At 49.0% G+C, this 18,858-nt stretch overlaps 1 protein-coding gene across 2 annotated transcripts in view; it reads left to right on the top strand.

The window, feature by feature from the left end:
• ADCK1 (aarF domain containing kinase 1) overlaps window positions 1-18,858 on the top strand; it is a 110,873-nt gene that overhangs the window by 68,617 nt on the left and 23,398 nt on the right. For both annotated transcript variants that reach the window (XM_082649134.1, XM_082649135.1), the window contains 2 exons: window positions 3,184-3,342; window positions 13,874-14,032. In XM_082649134.1, coding sequence (XP_082505260.1) covers window positions 3,184-3,342; window positions 13,874-14,032 — 318 coding nt within the window. The remainder of the gene's footprint in view (window positions 1-3,183; window positions 3,343-13,873; window positions 14,033-18,858) is intronic.

The following is an 18,858-nucleotide window of genomic DNA, read 5'->3' as shown; positions in this document are numbered from 1 at the left end:
CCCAATCTTTAATTACGGTTTTTTATAAGCCAGCTAGGAACATTCACTAGCAATCAATAATTGTGTGTGTGTGTTGTGTGTGAGTGTGTGTGAGCACAGGAGGGTGAGGGTGTCTGACGTGCTTACTGATAAAGGGGAAGAGGGTGGCTGCAGGGGCACCCCGGAGGTGGTGGGAGTGCATGGATGGGGTGGGGTGGGCGGGGTATCTGCCCAGCAGGTTCCCTGCGCCGAGCGGGTAGTGCATCCTCACTTGCCATGCCTCTGCTTCCACTGGTCAAATTGAGGATTTGGGCAAGTCCTCACAGCTGGGCCTCGTTCAGGGTGCTGAATGGGCACCTGGGCTTTGGTGGTATCTTGGGACCCCCCCCGACCCCTGGTGGGAGCAGGGAACTGTGGGAGGCCCCCCTCCCCATTCCCTGGGGATATGGGGGACCAGTCTTCCTCTTACCCTGAAGATTGGGACATGCTTGCCTTGACGCGTTCCTCCCCCCGCCTCCCCGCCCCCTGCAGCGCTCCTGGCAGCTGTTCCTGCCACACAGCCCTAGTGATGCCACGTCACTCTTCAGTTGCAGTGACTCTGCAGCGTCCCTGCAATGACTCTGATTTGAAGACTGGTTGTCCTTCTCAGAGAACGAGCAAGTGTTCCCAGGGAGCCAGGCGGAGGCTTGGGGTGGGAGTGGGGTCAGATGACCCCCAGGTCCCCTTGCCCATCCTAGCTGCCGGAGGTGAGGGTCTGAGTTCACAGCTTTTCTCTAGAAAACATTCTCCTTGGTGCTCCTTCAGGAATTACCAGAGGCTTTCCAAGGAAGTGGTGTTGATCTCACTATGTTACGGACAGGAATGTTGCTAAAGTTCCCTCTCCCTTCGGTTCCTGGATCCCAGTCCCAGCAAGAGGGTGGGGAGGAAATGGAACTCTCGTGTACTGGCCTCTTGGGGGTACCGGGCACCATGCCCAGGTTTCTTTCATCTATCCCTGCTGGGGCCTGAGAACACACTGTGTCAGTCAGAGCCCCTTCAGTTGTGTGTGACAGAAAACAACTCAAACTACCTTCAGCAAAAAAAAAGATATTCTAGGGTGGGCATCCAGGCATGGCTAGACCAGGGGCTCAGCCATTGTGACCAGGATTCACTCTCTCTCTTGACTCTGCTTTCATCTTTGTTGCTACTGTGTGACCCCTGGTAGCTCCAGGCTTCAAGTTCAATTTTCAGCTTCAAGTTGAGCAGAAAGAAGGAGAAGCACTTCTACAGTTTAAGCAAAAGTAAAACAATTGAGTCTGATTGGACCACTTGGGTCAATCTCTGATGTAATCAGTGTGGCCTGAGGAACCTGGGGTTCTGAATGATCAGGCCAGGGTCTCACCCCACTCTGGAGTAACAGGTGGAGTCCACCTAGGTAAATCCCACTCGTGACATGTGCTTTTATGTGTGAGGCCTTTGGAATAGTAGCAGTGTGGGAGTAGGATGGTCCAGCCATTTCAGAAGGAGGAAAGAGTTGATACAATCCCTCTCCGATAGAAAGAATAGTGGGTTCAGTCCTTCAACAATATTTGTTTAGCACTGACTAGTTCCAGTCCTGTTCTAACTGTAGGGAAGTCAGCAGCAAACAAAACAGAAATAAATTGCTGCCTATTTGGAGCTGATGTTCTAACACGCTATAGGGCTGACGGCCCTTTCGTTCTTAGTCTAAGCCCAGGTCCAGGATAAAGCGTTCTTGTGTGGAGAGACCCAGGGTGATTCAGGCGGATGATGTGGGAAGAATCTGGCCCTTAGGGAGCCCAGAACTCACGAGGGAGGGAAAAAGGCAAGTTGAGGAAGGGGGCAATAGGAGGGGTACAAATAAATACCCAATAAGGAAGAAGGGGGACGGGAGGCCAGTCTGTACCCATCTCCCGTGACAGAAAAGGGTAGGCCCCTCCCGTGTTGCCTGGACCTTTGGCCCCCGCAGGATGTTGATAAATGGCATGGAGTTAGTGAAAGCTACCAAAATGATGACAGGACTGGAGGGAGTGATTTATGAGATGAGATTAGCAAAGTGACGGTGCAGCCTAGCAAACAAAGGGATGGGGTGGTGGCCGTGGGTCGTGTGACCTCTGAAGTCCAAGGAGAGGAGAGGGCTGAGGGGTAGGATGGAGTGGCTGCTGCCGAAGGGGGACGAAGAGAGGCAGCAGGGGCACGGACTGAGTGGACCTCAGCATGAGAGCCTGGGTGGTGTGAGAAGGAGCGGAGGCACGTGGCATACATATGCACATTTGCGTGTGTGTGTGTGTGTGTGTGTGTGAGTGAATGTCTGGCCTTTCCAGAATTGTGAGGCTATACAGGGAATTCAAGAAATGGAGGGGATGAGAATTTCAGACCTGGACAATTTTGCAAAAGGCTTTTGGGGCCCTTCTTCCCACCTGGTAGAATATTCATGTCTGGACCATCTATCTGACCACTCAAGTCAGACAGACCTTTCCTTCAGGAGAAATGGCATTTCTAAGAGGGAAGGAGGGGAGGAAGAAGGGAAGAGAAGATGGAAGAGTAAGGGGTATATGTTCCATTTCATAGAGAAAGTGAGGCGCAGAAGGGGCAGGGATCTGCCCAAGGTACTTGGGGTGGCATCACGCCTGAAGACCAAAAGCAGGGCTCTGGTGTGCAGAGATCTCTGCCAGGTGGCTGGGTCAGGAGTGGACTTGGGGACCCATGTTGAGGCTCAGGCAGCGACAAGTGGTAGCTGTTGGGTTTGGAGCCTCTAGCCTGGGCTTCCTTGAGCTTTCCGGATTGGCGGGGTTGGAACATCTTCCATCGGATCCCCGGGCTTGGGCTGCCCTGGACCCAGGTTCTGTTAACTTTTGATCATATCCATATGTGAGAGCCTCGGAGACACAATGGTGAGTAATTAAATAGGTGGATGACGCACGGTTCTGAACACTCGAGATGGCACTCTTTTGGCTTTAAATGGGGGTGCTCAGGGTACCCCTGCACAGGTATGAGACCCACCCTCCACGTGTGTTTTCTGTCTCACTCCCTGCCCTGGTGGCTGGTGTGAATTTCCATGGCACTGAAGGGCCCAGGCAAAGCAATTGATAGAGGAGAAAGTCTGTCTTGGGGGCACTGGGCAGTGCTGGCCCTGGTCCATCCGCCTGGCCCCTCTCACTGAATTGCGTCATCTTAATTGCTCTGTCCTCTCTCCACTCTTGACAGATTCATGATTTGTTCGTGAGCTTTGATGACACCCCTCTGGGAGCTGCCTCCCTGGCCCAGGTCCACAAGGCGGTGCTGCATGATGGGCGGACGGTGGCCGTGAAGGTCCAGCACCCAAAGGTGCAGGCTCAGAGCTCAAAGGACATTCTTCTGATGGAGGTGAGAGCCTCCCACCTTCCCCTTCCTTCATACTCGTTCTACATTTCCCTGGGATCCAGGCAGTCCCAGTGAAACCGGTTCAAGGCCTATAGTTTGGAGTGTGGCCCTTTGAGCAGCAGAGTGAAAGAGGAGAGCTTGAGACCACAAAGGAGGTGTCATGACAGCGCTGTGACCAGGGGACCCATGGCAGGGTTGCTTGATTTTTGATTCATTCCTGGGAACTGTCTGTGGGTGGTCTCAGAACATGGTGGGCAGCTGCTGGGGCCAAGGAGACCTCAGGGGGATATTGTAGAAATGAGACGACCCACAGGTGACTTCCTTGGGGGTAGAAAAAGTTACTTCCTAATTTGTTAAATTATAACAAAAGGGAGCATGTGGTCAGTCAAGGGATGTGGAAATGACAGGCAGATCACATAGAAATATTTATGCAGATTGCACATTTGCTCCCCTGATACTTTGCTTTGAATGAACAAAACGTGTCTGCCCTAAAATGGCCCTGGGACAGCTGTAGTGGGGACTGTGCCTCTGGACTTTTCTAGCTCCATGCCTGGAGCAAGGAGGAAGGGTGAGTGACCAGGGTTTGGGCGGTAGCCAGCACCCCCAATGGAGGTCAGCAGTCTGCCTACCCTGCCAGCTTGTCCCTCTCCTTCCTTTTCTCTTTCCCTTTCCTTGGTTCCCTTTCCTCACTTTGGACACTTAGTTTATTCTTCCAGCTCACTTTGACTAAACTTAACACGTACATAGGACACAAGAGTGAGTGACCTGCATCTTCATCTTCAGGGGAGCTCCCCATTTAGTGGGGCAGACAGGCTTGTACACAAAACAGCCCTTGACTATGAGCTCCGTCAAAGGGGTGTTTGCAGAGTGCTGTGGAGCCCTGTGCCTGGAATGTTGGGGGCATCAGGGGGGCTTCACCAAGGCACCCACGAGACAGCCGGGCAGGGGAAGGATGACCCAGCCTGTGTGAAGGCCCTGAGCCTTAGGGGAGCAGGGTGTGCTTGGAGAGCTTCCGCTGGTTCAGATGGAACGAGCTGGGCGTGGGTGCAAATGAGGCTGGGAAGGTAGGCAGGACAGAACATGAAGGGCCTCGTATTCCAGGCTCAGGCGCAGAATGGTATACATAGTAAGTACGTATTTACTGTGGAACCGAGCAGATCTGATTTTCTTCTGTAGTCAGTGGGGAACCATTTAAGAATTTTAATCAGGGGAATGTCGTGATCAGATGTGCCTTAGAAATAAAAGTCTGTTGACAGTCTGGAGGATGTATTGGAAGGCAGAAAGACTGTAGCCAGGGAGACTAATTGAGGGGCTGCAGCCTTGGTCTGAGAGAGAAAAGATGATGTGAACCCAGGCAGTGTAATGGGGGTGGAGGAGAGGCATGGATTCACAGGGTGGAATCATCAGGACTTTGTGACCAGCTTTACATGGGATGGGGGGAAATACTGGTATGAATGAAAATGAAAACAAATTGTAAGTTTCTGGCTTAAATGATTAAATTTAGGTGCCTTTAACGATGTGTATCAGTCGGGATTCAGTTGGGGGAAAAAAGAACTTGCTCTAGGTATTTCAGAGGGAATTTAAAACAGAACATGGGGTTCACAGGGCATGGAATTGCTGAGAAGCCAAGTGGAATGGTGAGATAGTCACCAATAGTGGGAAGCCGCTGCCACCCTCCAGGTGGAGGGACAAGGAGGAGAGGTGGTTCCCTGGAGCCCAGGTGCTGGGCCCACCTGAGGGGAGTGGATCACAGACCTCGGGCCTGTCACCTGGGGTTGGAGCCACAGATGCTGTTTGAGGCAGTGGGTGTTTCACCTCCTCCTGTTCCCCCCGCCCACTCCCCTGTATTCCACCAAACCTAGCTGGAAGCCGGTTGGCAAGGGAGCCTGGGGAATGTAGTTTCTTATGAGATTAAGGGGGTGGGATGGATGTCAGAGCAAGTGGAGTGGGTGACGGAGCAACTCTGTTCTGTAAGACATTGCCGTCAGCAGTTTTAGATCAGGATCTCTCTGTCGGTCTGCAATTCAGGCTGGAAATACAGATTCTGGATTTATCAGCAAGGAGACTCATGGGAGCTGAATCTGGGGCAGTAGCTGAGATGACTTAGAAAAGCTATATAGAGTAAAAATAAAAGGAGGGGGCAAAGAAAGAGCTGTGAGGAGCATCATGCCCAGGAGGATGAGATCCGGAGGGAACTAAGAAGGCATGGTCAGAGGGATTAGAGGAGAGCCAGGACTGAGCAGCTACGTCCAATGAGAACAATGTAGAGAAGAGAGCACTGTCAGTTATCTAGCATCCCAACTGATACAACCACTAGTCTGCGTGATGAACCACCTGAAAACGCAGTGGCTTAAAACACCAGTCGTGTATTTTGCTCATGACTCTGCAACCTGGGCAGGGTGTGGCAGGGAGACTCATCTCTGTTTTATTTGGCGCCAGCTGGGGTGGCTTAACTGCAACAGGAGGACCCACTCACACGGCTGGCAAGTTGGTTCTGGCTGTTGGCTGGGAGCTCAGCCGGGGCTGTGGGTCAGGGCCTTAGACCCTCACCAAGGCCTCTCCAAGGCTGGTTGGGCTTCCTCACAGCATGGTGGCTGGGTTCTAAGAGGGAGTGTCCCAAGAGAATAAGGCTGAAAGCACATCATAGTTTTATGACCTAGCCGTGGCAGTCACGCAGGTTACTTCTTCCATACTTTATTGGTAAGATCAAGAGTCACAAAGTCCCCCTTGGTTTAAGAGGCAGGGAAATAGACTCTACCTCCTGATGGGCGAGTGGCACGGTTCCAGAAGAGCATTAGAGGGGGAGGTATTGTTGCAGCCGTTTTGGAAAATATAATCTGTCAGAATTACGGCATGTTGTCAAATGCAGTATAAATTTGTGAAGCTCTGGAAAGAGTATTTTGGGTTTGGCGACTTAGAGTTCTTGGGAAGAGCAGGGAGAGTGGGGTGAGTGGGGTGGAAGAGAATTGAAGCCTCAGGGAGCAGAGACGGTTAATGTAGACTACTCTTTTTCATGTTTAGCCATGGATGGTGGGGGAGGGTGAGTATAGTGGTTAGAGCAGAGCACAGGATTAGCGGCGGGGACCTGGGGCAGGCTGTAGCTGATGGGGAAGGGGCAGCAGAGCCGGAGACTTGGAGATTTAGGAGAGAGAAGTAACTGATAGATCTGGTTTAGGAGGGGCCTGGAGGGATTGGGCTCCAAGGACACAGGTGGAAACGTTAGGCTTTGGCAGCCTTTGCTTGAGGCTAGAGGAAGGTAGTAAGGCTGGGTACAGATGAGTGAGTGGGGCAGAGGGGGAAGGTGGGGAAAGTGGACAGCTGAGTCGTACCAGCCTGATAGCCTCTATTTTTTCTCTGAAGTAGGAGGTAAGACCATCTGCTGAGAAAGAGGGGGTAGGAGGTGGCATGGAGGCTTGAGCGGGGAAATGAAGGTTTGGAATATTGCTGGGTGCAGTGGAAAAGGGAGCTGACCGGGACTCGGGAGCGGGGTTGCCGAGTGGCATTGGGCAGCCACCTGGAAACCTTAGTTTTCTGAAGCATCAGTCAGTAGCTATGGAACAGCCATAGATGCAAGTGCACTGTGAGTCTCGGAGGATCCCTGGGTGTCCTGGGACCCAGCAGCCATGCCTGCATTAGCTGGGAACCTGTCTCTGCCCGGTTGTGCCAGCAGACCCACTGGGGCTGGGAGGACAGCTGACATCTTTTCTTTGCTCAGAGCCTCACTGCTCCCTAAGTAATGGTGGCCGTAAGGTCGATATCAATAATAGTAGTAATAAAAATTTGGCATCTTCCGGCCTGAGATAAGCATCAGATGCTTTTCTTGGAAATTACCAGCCCTGTGACTATGTGCAGAGCACAGAGTGGCTCCTTCGCAGTGGCTGGGGCTGGGATCGTGAGGCAGATCAGAGACCCGCACTCACAGCCTTCAGGAGAGAAGCTGGAAATGAGGCCTGAGGTCACCACCTCCATGGACCATCAGCATTAGCAGCAGCAGAGTGATACTGCCTTGTCGCTGGGCTTGGCCTCTGGTGGAAAAAAGGCCTATCTGGTCACCCTTTCTGCTTCACAACTAAGAGGCGCCAACTGGAAAGCTCATTTGGTTTTATATTTGGAATGAGTATTACTATTTTCTTCTAAGTCCAGACCTAAATGGTGCCTTGATTTTAGGAATGACACATACTCCAGTGTGCTTGGTAGGAAAAAAATGATTTCTAGGAGGCATTAGGGCTATCGTACCCACCAGAAACTTAGAGACAGAGGGGAGGCAAAGCCCGTGAAGAGCCTTCTGGTGTTTCTTTTCATGCCAATTCCAGGTATTGTGTGTCCTCATGCTTCTCTCCCACTGCCCACTATTGTCTCTCTCTCATCTCCAACCCTGTGATTGACCACAGCCTGGTCTTGAGAGGAAGAAAACCTGATTAAAGTAGTTCATACTAAGGAGAGAGTGGCTAATAGGCTTAACTTCTGGATATTTGCAGTTTAAGAAGTGGGCTTGTAAATCCAAACACATATCTGCTGCAAGGATAGAGGTTTGCAGAAATGAGACTTTTGAGAATAAGGAGGTGGGGGCTACTAGCCATAGCAGTGAGTATGGTTTCAACTGCATGTATCAGGACATCCAACTAAAAGTGGTATAAATAATAGTAACCTATATATATATATATATATATATATATATATATATATATATTTTTTTTTTTTCCCTGCGGTACGCGGGCCTCTCACCACTGTGGCCTCTCCCGCCACGGAGCACGGGCCCTGGACGCGCAGGCCCAGCGGCCACGGCCCACGGGCCCAGCCGCTAAGCGGCACGTGGGATCCTCCCGGACCGGGGCACGAACCCGCGTCCCCCGCATCGGCAGGCAGACCCTCAACCACTGCGCCACCAGGGAAGCCCCAATAGTAACCTATATTATCTTACATTACAAGACATCTGGAAGTAGGGTCAGCTGTTTCAAGGTTGACTAATCCATCACTTCTTTGTGGTTTTTAAGGACCCAGGTTCTTTATGTCTTCCACTCTGCCAGCTCAGCTTCCTGGCTTGTCCTTCTAAGGTAGTGCCCCTCATAGCTGCAAAACAGCTGCGGGGTTCCTGCTGTTACAAGTAGATGACATCCAGATGCCAGAGAGGGCCTGTTTCTTCCCTCGTATTAAAAAGTAGCCCCTTAATAGAATTCATTTCAGTTTTCATTGGCCAGAAGCAGGCCCACATCCCCAAGACTGAATCAGTCTTGGCAGGAGGATTGGGACCACTTTGATTGGCTTAGACCAATCATGGTTTGCCTTCTCAGGCTAAGGCCTGCCTTCCTTGAAGGACAAGAAAGATGCAGAAAATTGAGGTTCTGTTAGCCAGGAAGTTGGCACCCAATAGCATGTACCACCTTGGTGTTTTGTGTCTCTTCCTCTTGGGGACGGGGATGGTCTCGGCGACAGCTGTTGACCAGTGCTAGAGAAACAGAGACTGACTCCCAGTAAATGGTGATGAACTTGATGGTGTCGGTGACTTTGCACAAAAGAGAAAGGCACAGCCAAGGGTGTTTTCAGCTTTGTCATTATCACCTGATATTGTCCCTTTAATAGTTGGGGCAACTCTACTTCTAGATGCACGGCCAGTGACTCTTATTGATTTGAGTGGCTGTCCAGAGCCAGACTAATTGGGTCCAGAGATTGGAACAGTGATTCAGCAGCAAGGGGAGAACTGACGAGGCAGAGTCTGTCTGCTGGCGGGCTGGCTTTGCAGCAGTTCTTGCCTGCCCACGATAGCAGGGAGCTTAGCAGGCCGGGTCTCACTGCCATGCTCACCATTTGAGAACAGGGTAGGACTCAGTTGACCCATGAGCATCATTCCCAGGTCCCAATAGCACTATCCTGTATCACTCCCTGTTATCCCTTAAGCTTCTGAAATTGATGATGAACACCCCCGTGCTCTATCACCCCCTAAAGAATCTAATTCATGGCCAGGCTCCCTGCCCTTCATGTACCACCTGTCCCCAAGGTGCTCTGCAGCATTAGGGTAGAACTCTCTGATCTGAGCACCAGAATCCCATCCACCCACCATTTGATGTCATCCAGCCCATACCAAGGGACTCTAAAAGTAAAGACCTGGGACAGTTATGTTTTTGATTTTTTCTGAACAACATTTTCAGTGCATGCTGTCTGTCATCTTGTTTCTTTTCTGAATGTGTTGATTGAACAGTGGGTGGCTAGGTAATGTTTGTGTTGGCACAGAATCCAACAGCTGATTTTATTTTTTTTAAATACATTTTTAAAAGCCCCAGAGATGTAGACCATCCCATGGAAACTTCTCTTCACCCTGTAATTCTGCTTTCTAAAAAGTATGCACTTTAATAACTTATCAGAACAAAGATAAACCCCATGAATGGTAAGCTATTTGCAGCACTCTGAACTGATTTTCGATCCTTGTCGAACATCCATTTTTACCAGTTCACATCCGTGTAGGCGTTCTATTTAGTGTCCTGTTTTTCCATAGAACATTATTTCTTTTATAATATATAATAACTTGATAGCAGTAACTCGAATTTCAGTTGCATTTTACAGTTTACAAAGCTCTTTTTATGCCTTATCTCAAGCTTCCTATTGTATTGTCCTGTACTGTATTGCCTGAGACAGGGCTGCATAAAGAAAGAAGTGAAAAAAAAAAAAAACCCAACACGTGGGTCCAAGTCCCGCATTTGAAATTAAAAGCTATGTGACCTTGAGAAATGCTTTAACCTCTTGGATCTGATTCCCTTCTCTGTGAAATGGACAAGAAGAGGAAGAAATGAGAGCATGTATATAAAGTGCCTCATAGCGCAGTGCCTATGCCTGGATAATGATAATTCCCCCCCCCCTTTTTTTTTTTTTTTTTGCTATTATAAATAGAAGTCACTAGTTTTCAAACTTTTACGTGACTCTCAATTTTTCTATTACATTTCTGTGTGGCTCATAATTTATTTTTCCTACTGTGAGCCAATAGCCCTATAGGAGAATGATTTCATTATTCTACCTTGAAGGAAGTATTAATTGTTGAATATACCTTGATTGATTAACAAGACTCCAAATCAAGTAGAATATTCTCAGGCATCTTAAAACTGTGGTTCCCCAAAGTTCAGAGGTAGTCCTTTCTCCACCAAAATCTTAGAGGCATAAAAACTTAATGCATTTGGGTAATGCACATGTGAACATATAATTATTTCTGGGGAGAGGGCAAACCTTTTGGAATGTTCATTTATTCATTCACTCATTCATTCATGTGAATATTCAGTAAACATCTGCTGGTTATTGAGTACGTGCTAGGCACTGGTGGAAAATTGGCTGCTGGAAGAATTTTATGGAGAAGATAAATTTGGGAGAAAAATCAAAAAGTCAAGTTGATAACAACACCTGTTTTATTTTCGTTGATTGCATCTGTTGTCAAAAAAGAAAAACTTGAATCTACTTAGGGCAGGCTGTTAAGAACGGAATTGAATAAAAACAGAAGGTGAGACTGAGGAGTTTTATTTTATTTTCCCAAGCCAAGAACAGTCTAAAGTGACAGCAGCCCAAAGCATTTTAGACTTGGACCAGACAAGTTTTAACCTGACCCCTCTCCCCACCCACGGTGAAGTTCAAGGGGTTGATAACCCCCCTGAATTATGTACAAAATTATGGGAGTATTTACATTTTCTGGGCTTCATAGCTGGCATCAAAATTTCAAATCGGTGACTTCCTGTAAAGGGGATGGTGTCCTATAAAGCTAAGAACCCCTGACTTCCATTCAAACAGACCCTCTCATTTTAAAGGAACCAAGGAAGTGACATGCCAACCACCACAGAATGCTTTTGAGACCAGTTTTATGAGTAGTGCAAAGTTTTTTGGGTTATGAATTAGTTTACTAATTAGTTATTAGCAGTTAATATCAATCAATAAAATCTTTGGCTGCTTTTATGATTCATGACATTAAGTATTAATAATAATCAATAGTACTAGTAATGACTAATCACATAATTGATTAGTAACAGAAGAGTCTTTAAAGTGCCTTTCAGTGCTGTTTGGATATTAATGATAATTAATGATAATTAAAAATTTCACAAATAGCAGTGACCATACAAATGATGAGGAGTTATTGTGTGGCCAGAAGCCTCATCTCCTGGTATAGACGCCACTGGGCTACATGTGGGTCTCTGTGTATACCTTGGTCCAAAGTCATTACCAAGAAGGTAATCAGTACATTTTGATTGAACAAATGAGTGAGACTCATTGTGGCTCCTTCCTTGTCCCTCCTGGGTGAGAAGCTCTGGAATCTAGGCTGGAGCAAAACACCCAAGAGGGTTCTTGCTTGAACTCAGAGCCCAGAGATTGGAATTCAGGTGCCTCGGATGACAGATGTGCCCTTAGCCTGGGCTGGGCAGGTGCTTCTGTTTCCTGTGCACCAGCTCTGCCTCCCCTTTGGTGACAGCTGAGGGCCATCTGAGGGCACGATGATGAGACAGGATGTCCGGCTCTGACACATGCGGCCTGGGCCTCACTGTTGCTACCTCTTCCTTCTTGTTTCGTGTGACGGAAACAGAAACAAAACATAAACTAAATCGATTATCATAAGGTCACAGGTCTAGCCCCTGAAAGACTAGACAAGACTTAAAGGAAATTAGACTGCAGCCGAATGTAATTAAAAAGGGTTTGAGAGAAATTGAGTATAATAACCCTGTGTAATGATTCTTTTAGAATGGCGTCTGGTACATTGCCTCGGACATAGGATTTAAAAACAAAGCTGTAGAATGCCTTGTAGTTAATGGCCCTACTTTAGATTTATTTCTTTGTGCTGCATGTGCCTAATACAGTGTTGGACATCATATCATAGACCAGGGCAAACAGAAGCATGAGACAAGGCTCATAGCTGGGGCTCAGTAAGGCCTTCTGGATAGACTGGGTGGTGTCTTGGTCAGCTCAGGCTGCCATAACAAAATACCATAGACTGGAAGGCTTAAATGACAGACACTTATTTCTCACCGTTCTAGAGGCTGGGAAGTCTAAGATCAAGGTGCCAGCTGATTCGGTTCCTGGTAGGAGCCTCTTCCTGGCTTGTAGACAGATGGCTGCCTTCTCCCTGTGTCCTCACCTGGCGAAGAAGCGGAGAGCCCTGGTCTCTCTTTCTCTTCTTATAAGGACACTAATCTTGTCACAGGGGCCCTACTTTCATGAGCTCAGCTAGACCCAATTACTTCCCAAAGGCCCCACCTCCAAACACCATCACCCTGAGGTTAGGGCTTAACATATGAATTTGGGGGCTACATAAGCATTAAGTCCATAACAGATGGGGAAGGTCTCTTGGTACCAATAGGCCCATGGTTCTTTAGTTCTCGTTCCTTGTCCTTCTGCTCTAGCCAGGGCTAGAGATGGGGATTCTCAGAGGACTATACCAAGAATTACTGGGAGGATCTATCAGTGGTTCTCCCCAGGCCCGACTTTGAACACCAACAGGAGGGCTTATAGAAGAACAGGAGAGGTGCCTTCTGTGTCCCTCCCTCTCTCCACCCCCCACCCCCGCCCCCCCAGTGCTGGAACATCCCCCATGTCCCTGGCATCACCCTTGCTTACCCACTACAGTGCTATAGTCTGTGAACTTGTGAGACCATCTCAAATCCAGAGCTCCAGTGGTGGGGTAGCCTCAGAACTGAGTCCCTGCCCACGGAGGGGCCGTGGTGTGCTCTGCAGATGTCCCTGGGCTCTTGTTCTCTGCCAGTGATGTTTGTTTCACATAATTAAACTGACAACTGAAATGCCAGATAAGTCTTCTGAAACTCACTCTTTCATCATGTCCTGACTCAAGAGTCCACCGTGGGCCCAGATCTCCAAAAATCCAAGCTTTTTACCCAAGTGGTCAAATCCCTTATCTCTTACTCCTCTTGTCTTAGCCAACCTTGGTTTCTTATTCCAATTTGATTTTTTATCATGAACTATTTTAGATGTATTCAATACAAAAAGCATAGAAAATAATATAAATGCTCAGGTACCAACCACTCAGCCTAAGAAATAAACAAAATGTAGCTGCTGCCCCCTCCCAGCCCTTTATAAACAGGACCACAAAGCACAAATCTGCTGGAAGCAAAGGCAGCAATTCAGCAACGTGCTTAAGAGCAAGGGTTTGGGGCCGGGTAGACCCAGGGGGTTCTGGCTCTGCTTCCTTGCTGGGCAAATTCAGGAAAATCACATAACCTCTCAGAGCCCCAACTTTCTTAATCTGTAGAATGCAGATGATAAGACACTGCGAAGAAGAAATGGAGGAATAAGGCAGGTAATAGCGCTTACCCAGTGCTGGGCGAGTGGGGCGCGCTCAGTAAATGGTGGTGGCGGTTTCTGCTCGCGGCTGTTGGGCTTTCATAATCTTGGATTTGGACTACAGAGATGGGCCCCAGGGGAGCCGTTTGCCCACCCACCCTTACTCCAGGGGCGGCCTGGGGACTTGTCAACGCCCAGACCCAGGCGGGAGGACAGAGAATGTACCTTCCTCTGTGGGGGCCGTGGACAGACTGATGGGGTGCTTGATGGGTTTTAGGTGCTCGTCCTGGCCGTGAAGCAGCTATTTCCGGAGTTTGAGTTCATGTGGTTGGTGGATGAAGCCAAGAAGAACCTGCCTTTGGAGCTGGATTTCCTCAACGAGGGGAGGAACGCCGAGAAAGTGGCCCAAATGCTCAAGCACTTTGACTTCCTAAAGGTAGGAGGTCAGGGCCACGGGGCCCTGCTGGTCGGGCGGAAGAGGGCAGGGGAAAACTGGTCCCAGCCCTGAGCATCCCCCCCTTGCAAGACATGAGCGGGGACATCTCCTTCCTGAGTCTTCCTTCTGAGGGTGACTGATTTGTCCCTGGTGATGCACATTAAAGCCCTTGAAGGCAAAGTTATCGACACAAATTATCAAAGGGGATTGCTGACTTTTTGAACAAATATTCTTTTATTGAACGACCTGCAGTTGCAAGACCTTGAGCACTCCTGAGGGCCTGTAAGCCATGGTTTCCACCTCCACGAACCATGGGATGATGACATTGATGATGGTGATGGTGATAGCTAACGCTAGTATACTCTGGCACTGTTCCTAAAGCTTTACCTATGTTACATCAGCTCATTGAGTACGCAGGTCTGTATCACACAACACACGTGTCCTAGAAATCTCCACAGTATGCAAAATCGCACAACAGAAACCACAAGGTTTATGGGCAAAATAGGGGTAGGCTTACCACGTTCAAAAATGTCACCAGTGACCCAGAAGATAAAAGCGGATAGGAACCTAATGAAATGGTAGCATCGTTTTACACATGGTAAGTGGCTAAGAAATACATTAAGACCACAGTACACACGCCGCTTTACTTGACGCGGGCTTGCGGAAGTGGGCATCAGAAGAGTGGCTGCTTAGGAGTTACTGTGAAGAGGTGGAAGGAGGGTCCTCTGAAATTGGACAGCTGTTGTGACGCCAGTTACGGGTGAGTGTAACCCATAACGCACGTGGTGATGTTTGAGGTGTGTCTGCTTCGTGTATTCCTGTGTGGGTCAGCTGGATAGAGTTTTCTGCGTTTCCGAGTATTTCTCACAGATGATACTGCACATAAGTGAATGTAAAATTTGTGTTATGATCAAATTGTCCCCTAATTTATCAGTCACATTGGAACAGATTTGTGTTTTCAAGTATTGACTAGAACTGCTGGTGTGATAGGAGACACTTACTGTGGGAAACAACATCAAATGACACAGAGTCCCAGCTCAGTGAGAGGTCCTGCTCTAAGGATTCAGAAGGGACTTCTGTGGGGAGCAGGGCAGGGAAGGCTCCAATGAGGAGTTGGCCTTGGAGCTGGTCTTTGAGGACTGTCCTGATGTTCCCCACAGGGCCCGTGGAGGTCAGAGTGAGAGAGATGCATGCCCACACCACTGCTCTTCCAACACATTTTGTCCATGGTGGGGCTTGGATTCATTTTCCGGGGGTACCACTTCATCACAGCAGTGCAGGGGTTGGGTCTCTCTGGCAGTCTACATGGAGAGATTGACTTTCAACTCTTGGAAGAGATCAACCCTTTGCTCTTAACTGGGGAGGCCTGGAGAATGTGGGAGGGTGAGGCACAGGGCTCCAGGTACTCGTTCTGGAGCAAACAGTCAAGTGGGGCTCTTGCTGGGCAGGGTGTCTCAGCATGTGGACTGGAAGGTCTCTTGCTCTGGACTAAAGTATCCACGTGGCTTCTGAAGACATCCTGAGAAACAGAGACCGTGTTTATACTGTACTTCTGCTATCCGGATTGATGAATAGAGATGGGGAGACTGAGGGTGCATCTACCCTAGCTGCCTGAGAGCCCTAGAGCTTGGTTCACGGGAGGAAGACCTACAACTGTGATGAGCAGTGTGGCGTCTTGATACGCTGGTTTGGTGGAAGGTGTAGCCACTGGCAAAGTTCAGCTTTTTGAGTGAGTCGGGGGTCAGGTCTGTCCAGATGCCCCCAGTGTGCTTGACTGGCTTTGCCTTAAACAGCCCTACGAGGCAAATGCCATTATTCGTACAGACCCTCTTGCTTGGGCAAATCCAGATGATCTGGTAACATTGCCCCAGCCTTGAGCTTCAAACCACCAATTCAATGAAAACTTGGCTTTCTAATGCAAGTAATAATATTAACTAATTAGAATAATGCTGTGGGGTCTGAATTATGCTTCCACTTACGTATTCCTTTTCTTTCAGTCCATTATTCCACATTTATGGAGCATTTCCTGAGCCTCTTGCTGTGCTAGGATCTGGAGGTACCTAGATGAGTAAGAGATGGTTGGCTCCTGCCTGGGAAGACGTCCCATCTAGTGGGGGACAAACACACAGCATGTTGTTATAGTACAGGTTGGTTAGCACTATGCCAGAGACTCTTCTATGTTTCTGTGGATGCCCAAGAGGAAGTACTTAATTCCGCCTAGGTAAGGAGCTCAGAGGGGGCTTCCAAGACGTGTTGATTATACAAAGGGATAGGCAATGTTTACTGAATGTTTCTTCTGCGGCACTGAACACTATGACGATACTAGGACACTGAATCCTTCCAACAACCGTCATCCCATTTTACAGATGGTAGTCTTAGAGGAGAGGAGTTAGGGTACAAACGGGATTTTCTGACTTCAACTCTGAGGCTCGTCTAAGGACATTCTGTTGCCTCTTAGCCGGCAGGGGTGGTCCTCCGTGCCAAACAGAACCGTCTCCTCCACTGTTCCCATGGAAACAGCAAAATCGTCCCCTGGCTGGGGCCAGCTAGCATCTGTCAGACCAAGACATGTAATAATAATAATAATAACACAAATTTTTGAAACGAGGATGCCAAATGGGTAAATAATTAGTGTAATGATTTGACCTGCTGCTTCTAAAACCCGCACACCATTCCTAAGACAATGGTAGAATTAAGGCTCCTGAGTAATTAATTTTCTCTAAACACATAACAAGTGGGAAGCAAATTTTGCGTTGCAAACCCCGTTCAGCTCTTAAAACAGGAGATAGATTGCTTTTGCACACTGGCACCCCATCACAACATCTGTGCGTAATTAAGCCTCAGCAAAGAGTTTACCTCTCAGTGTGTGAGGCCTCTTCCAGTGGGGTTTAATAACCTCAGCCCTATGCTATAAATCTCTGAGCCTCAGACAAGCACTGAATGCAAATGTGGTGTCGGGGAGACGGGGAGAAGGTGATGGGGCAGCCAGGCCGAACGGTCAGACCAGGGCATTTGTAGATCTGGCATCAGAGTGTGTGTATGCTGTGGGGAGGGGACAGGACAAGCAGCGAGGTTTGTGACTGACCTTGGGGACAACTGGGACAAGATAGAGGGAGAAGCCTTATAACCACAGGGTTTGGGACTGGAAGGGATGAGAGTGTGTCTCTATATGTGGAGGTGGGGCTTGGTGGGGGGTTGTCTCTTGAGCACTCCAGGGTTTTTTAGTGCTAGGTAAGGGGCCTGGGACTCTCCAGAAACTGTGGGCAAACCCTGAGGAGATGAGCATGCTTTTGGTGAAACATCATAACTTCCTAAGACTCTCAAAGATCAGGAAGCACTGATGTGTAATAATTAGTTAATATTTTTTACATGCCTGTGCTGTGTTAGACACTTTTAAAGTGCTTTATGTATATTTACTCTTTAATCGTTATACAACCCCACAAGGGAAATGCCATTATTAGCTCCATGTCAGCAGCAGGGAAGCTGAGGCCCAGAGAGATGAAGCCACTTGCCCAGGTTTACACAGTTTCCTGGTAAGGGACAGAGGCAGCCTGGCCCCAAGCCTGCATGTTAAACCTTGAGCTCTTCTCCCTCTGTAATAACTTATGGGCAGATCTGAGTTATGCTGAACTGTCTGTCGCATTAGCTCTCAGCCCTGGTTGTGTTTCAGAACCAGTGAAATTCTACGTGGCTGTCATATAGCAGCTGCCGTGTTGAGCACCAGGACCTCACACATGCTAGTAGGAAGTAAGGAGCGTCGCTTTCCTTGTAACTGTTGTCACCCTTTTACAGTGAGGGAACTGGCACTCAGAGAGGTTATAAAACTTACCCAAGTCACACAGCTCAGAGGTGGCAGAGCAGGGGCTCCAGCCTGACAGTCTGACTTCAGGTCTATGCTCTGCTCCACTGGGCTCGGCTAATGGGACGACTGTGGCCCTGGATGACGGGGGGCTGGCCCGGACAAGCCAGGTGTGCTGACCAAGCACAGGAACAAAGAGGAAGCACAGGGTCAAGGCCAGTTAATGAGACTGAGGCCAGGGTTTGGGGCTGGAACTTTCCATAATCTGTGCCCTCCTTCCGGGGGTCAGGATTGGCTCTGGTATGGGGGCAGGCAGAGCCTACAGGAGTGGGGCCTCTGCTCCGTGGTGAGAAGTTTAGATGCCAGACCCAGAGGTCCTGATGGCCTATGAGGGGTGAGCAGGCACCCTGGCCAGGAGCCTCTTGGGGTTTATTTCTGTTTGGGCAGGGGACAGGGTGGTTCTTATTGCCTCTTCAAAAATTTTCTGTTTTGGGCTTCCCTGGTGGCGCAGTGGTTGAGAGCACGCCTGCCGATGCAGGGGACACGGGTTCGTGCCCCAGTCCGGGAAGATCCCACATGCCGCGGAGCGGCTGGGCCCGTGAGCCATGGCCGCTGCGCCTGCGCGTCCGGAGCCTGTTGCTCCGCAACGGGAGAGGCCACAACAGTGAGAGGCCCGCGTACCGCAAAAAAAAAAAAAAAAAAAAAATCTTCTCTTTCATTTTCCATTCCTTGATGGAAGAAGCTGAGGAAGGAATGGTGGTGAAACATTGCTGTTGGGGTGAAGTAAATTTCACCTTATAGCCCCGGAGCCTCCTGCTCACGTGATGATTTAGGGACAAGTCACTTGACCTTGTGTCCCCTGTCAAGCCAAGTTTCTCCTAATTGAGCAGGAGGCCCGTTTGCATCTTGCAGGCATTTCCACGTTACATCCATCGAGGGGCAACTGCCGCGCTCCCTGAGCTCCCAGGACAAACCCTTCTGCCTCCCATTTTTTTGCTGTCTCTGCTGTTTCAGAGCTAAGCCGCTG

This window comes from Grampus griseus, assembly GCF_964374135.1.
Source record: "Grampus griseus genome assembly, chromosome: 2".
In the NCBI taxonomy this organism is placed as follows: Eukaryota; Metazoa; Chordata; class Mammalia; order Artiodactyla; family Delphinidae; genus Grampus; species Grampus griseus.
The sequence above is the reverse complement of the archived record's forward strand: the minus strand, read 5'-3'. Positions and strand labels throughout refer to the sequence as shown.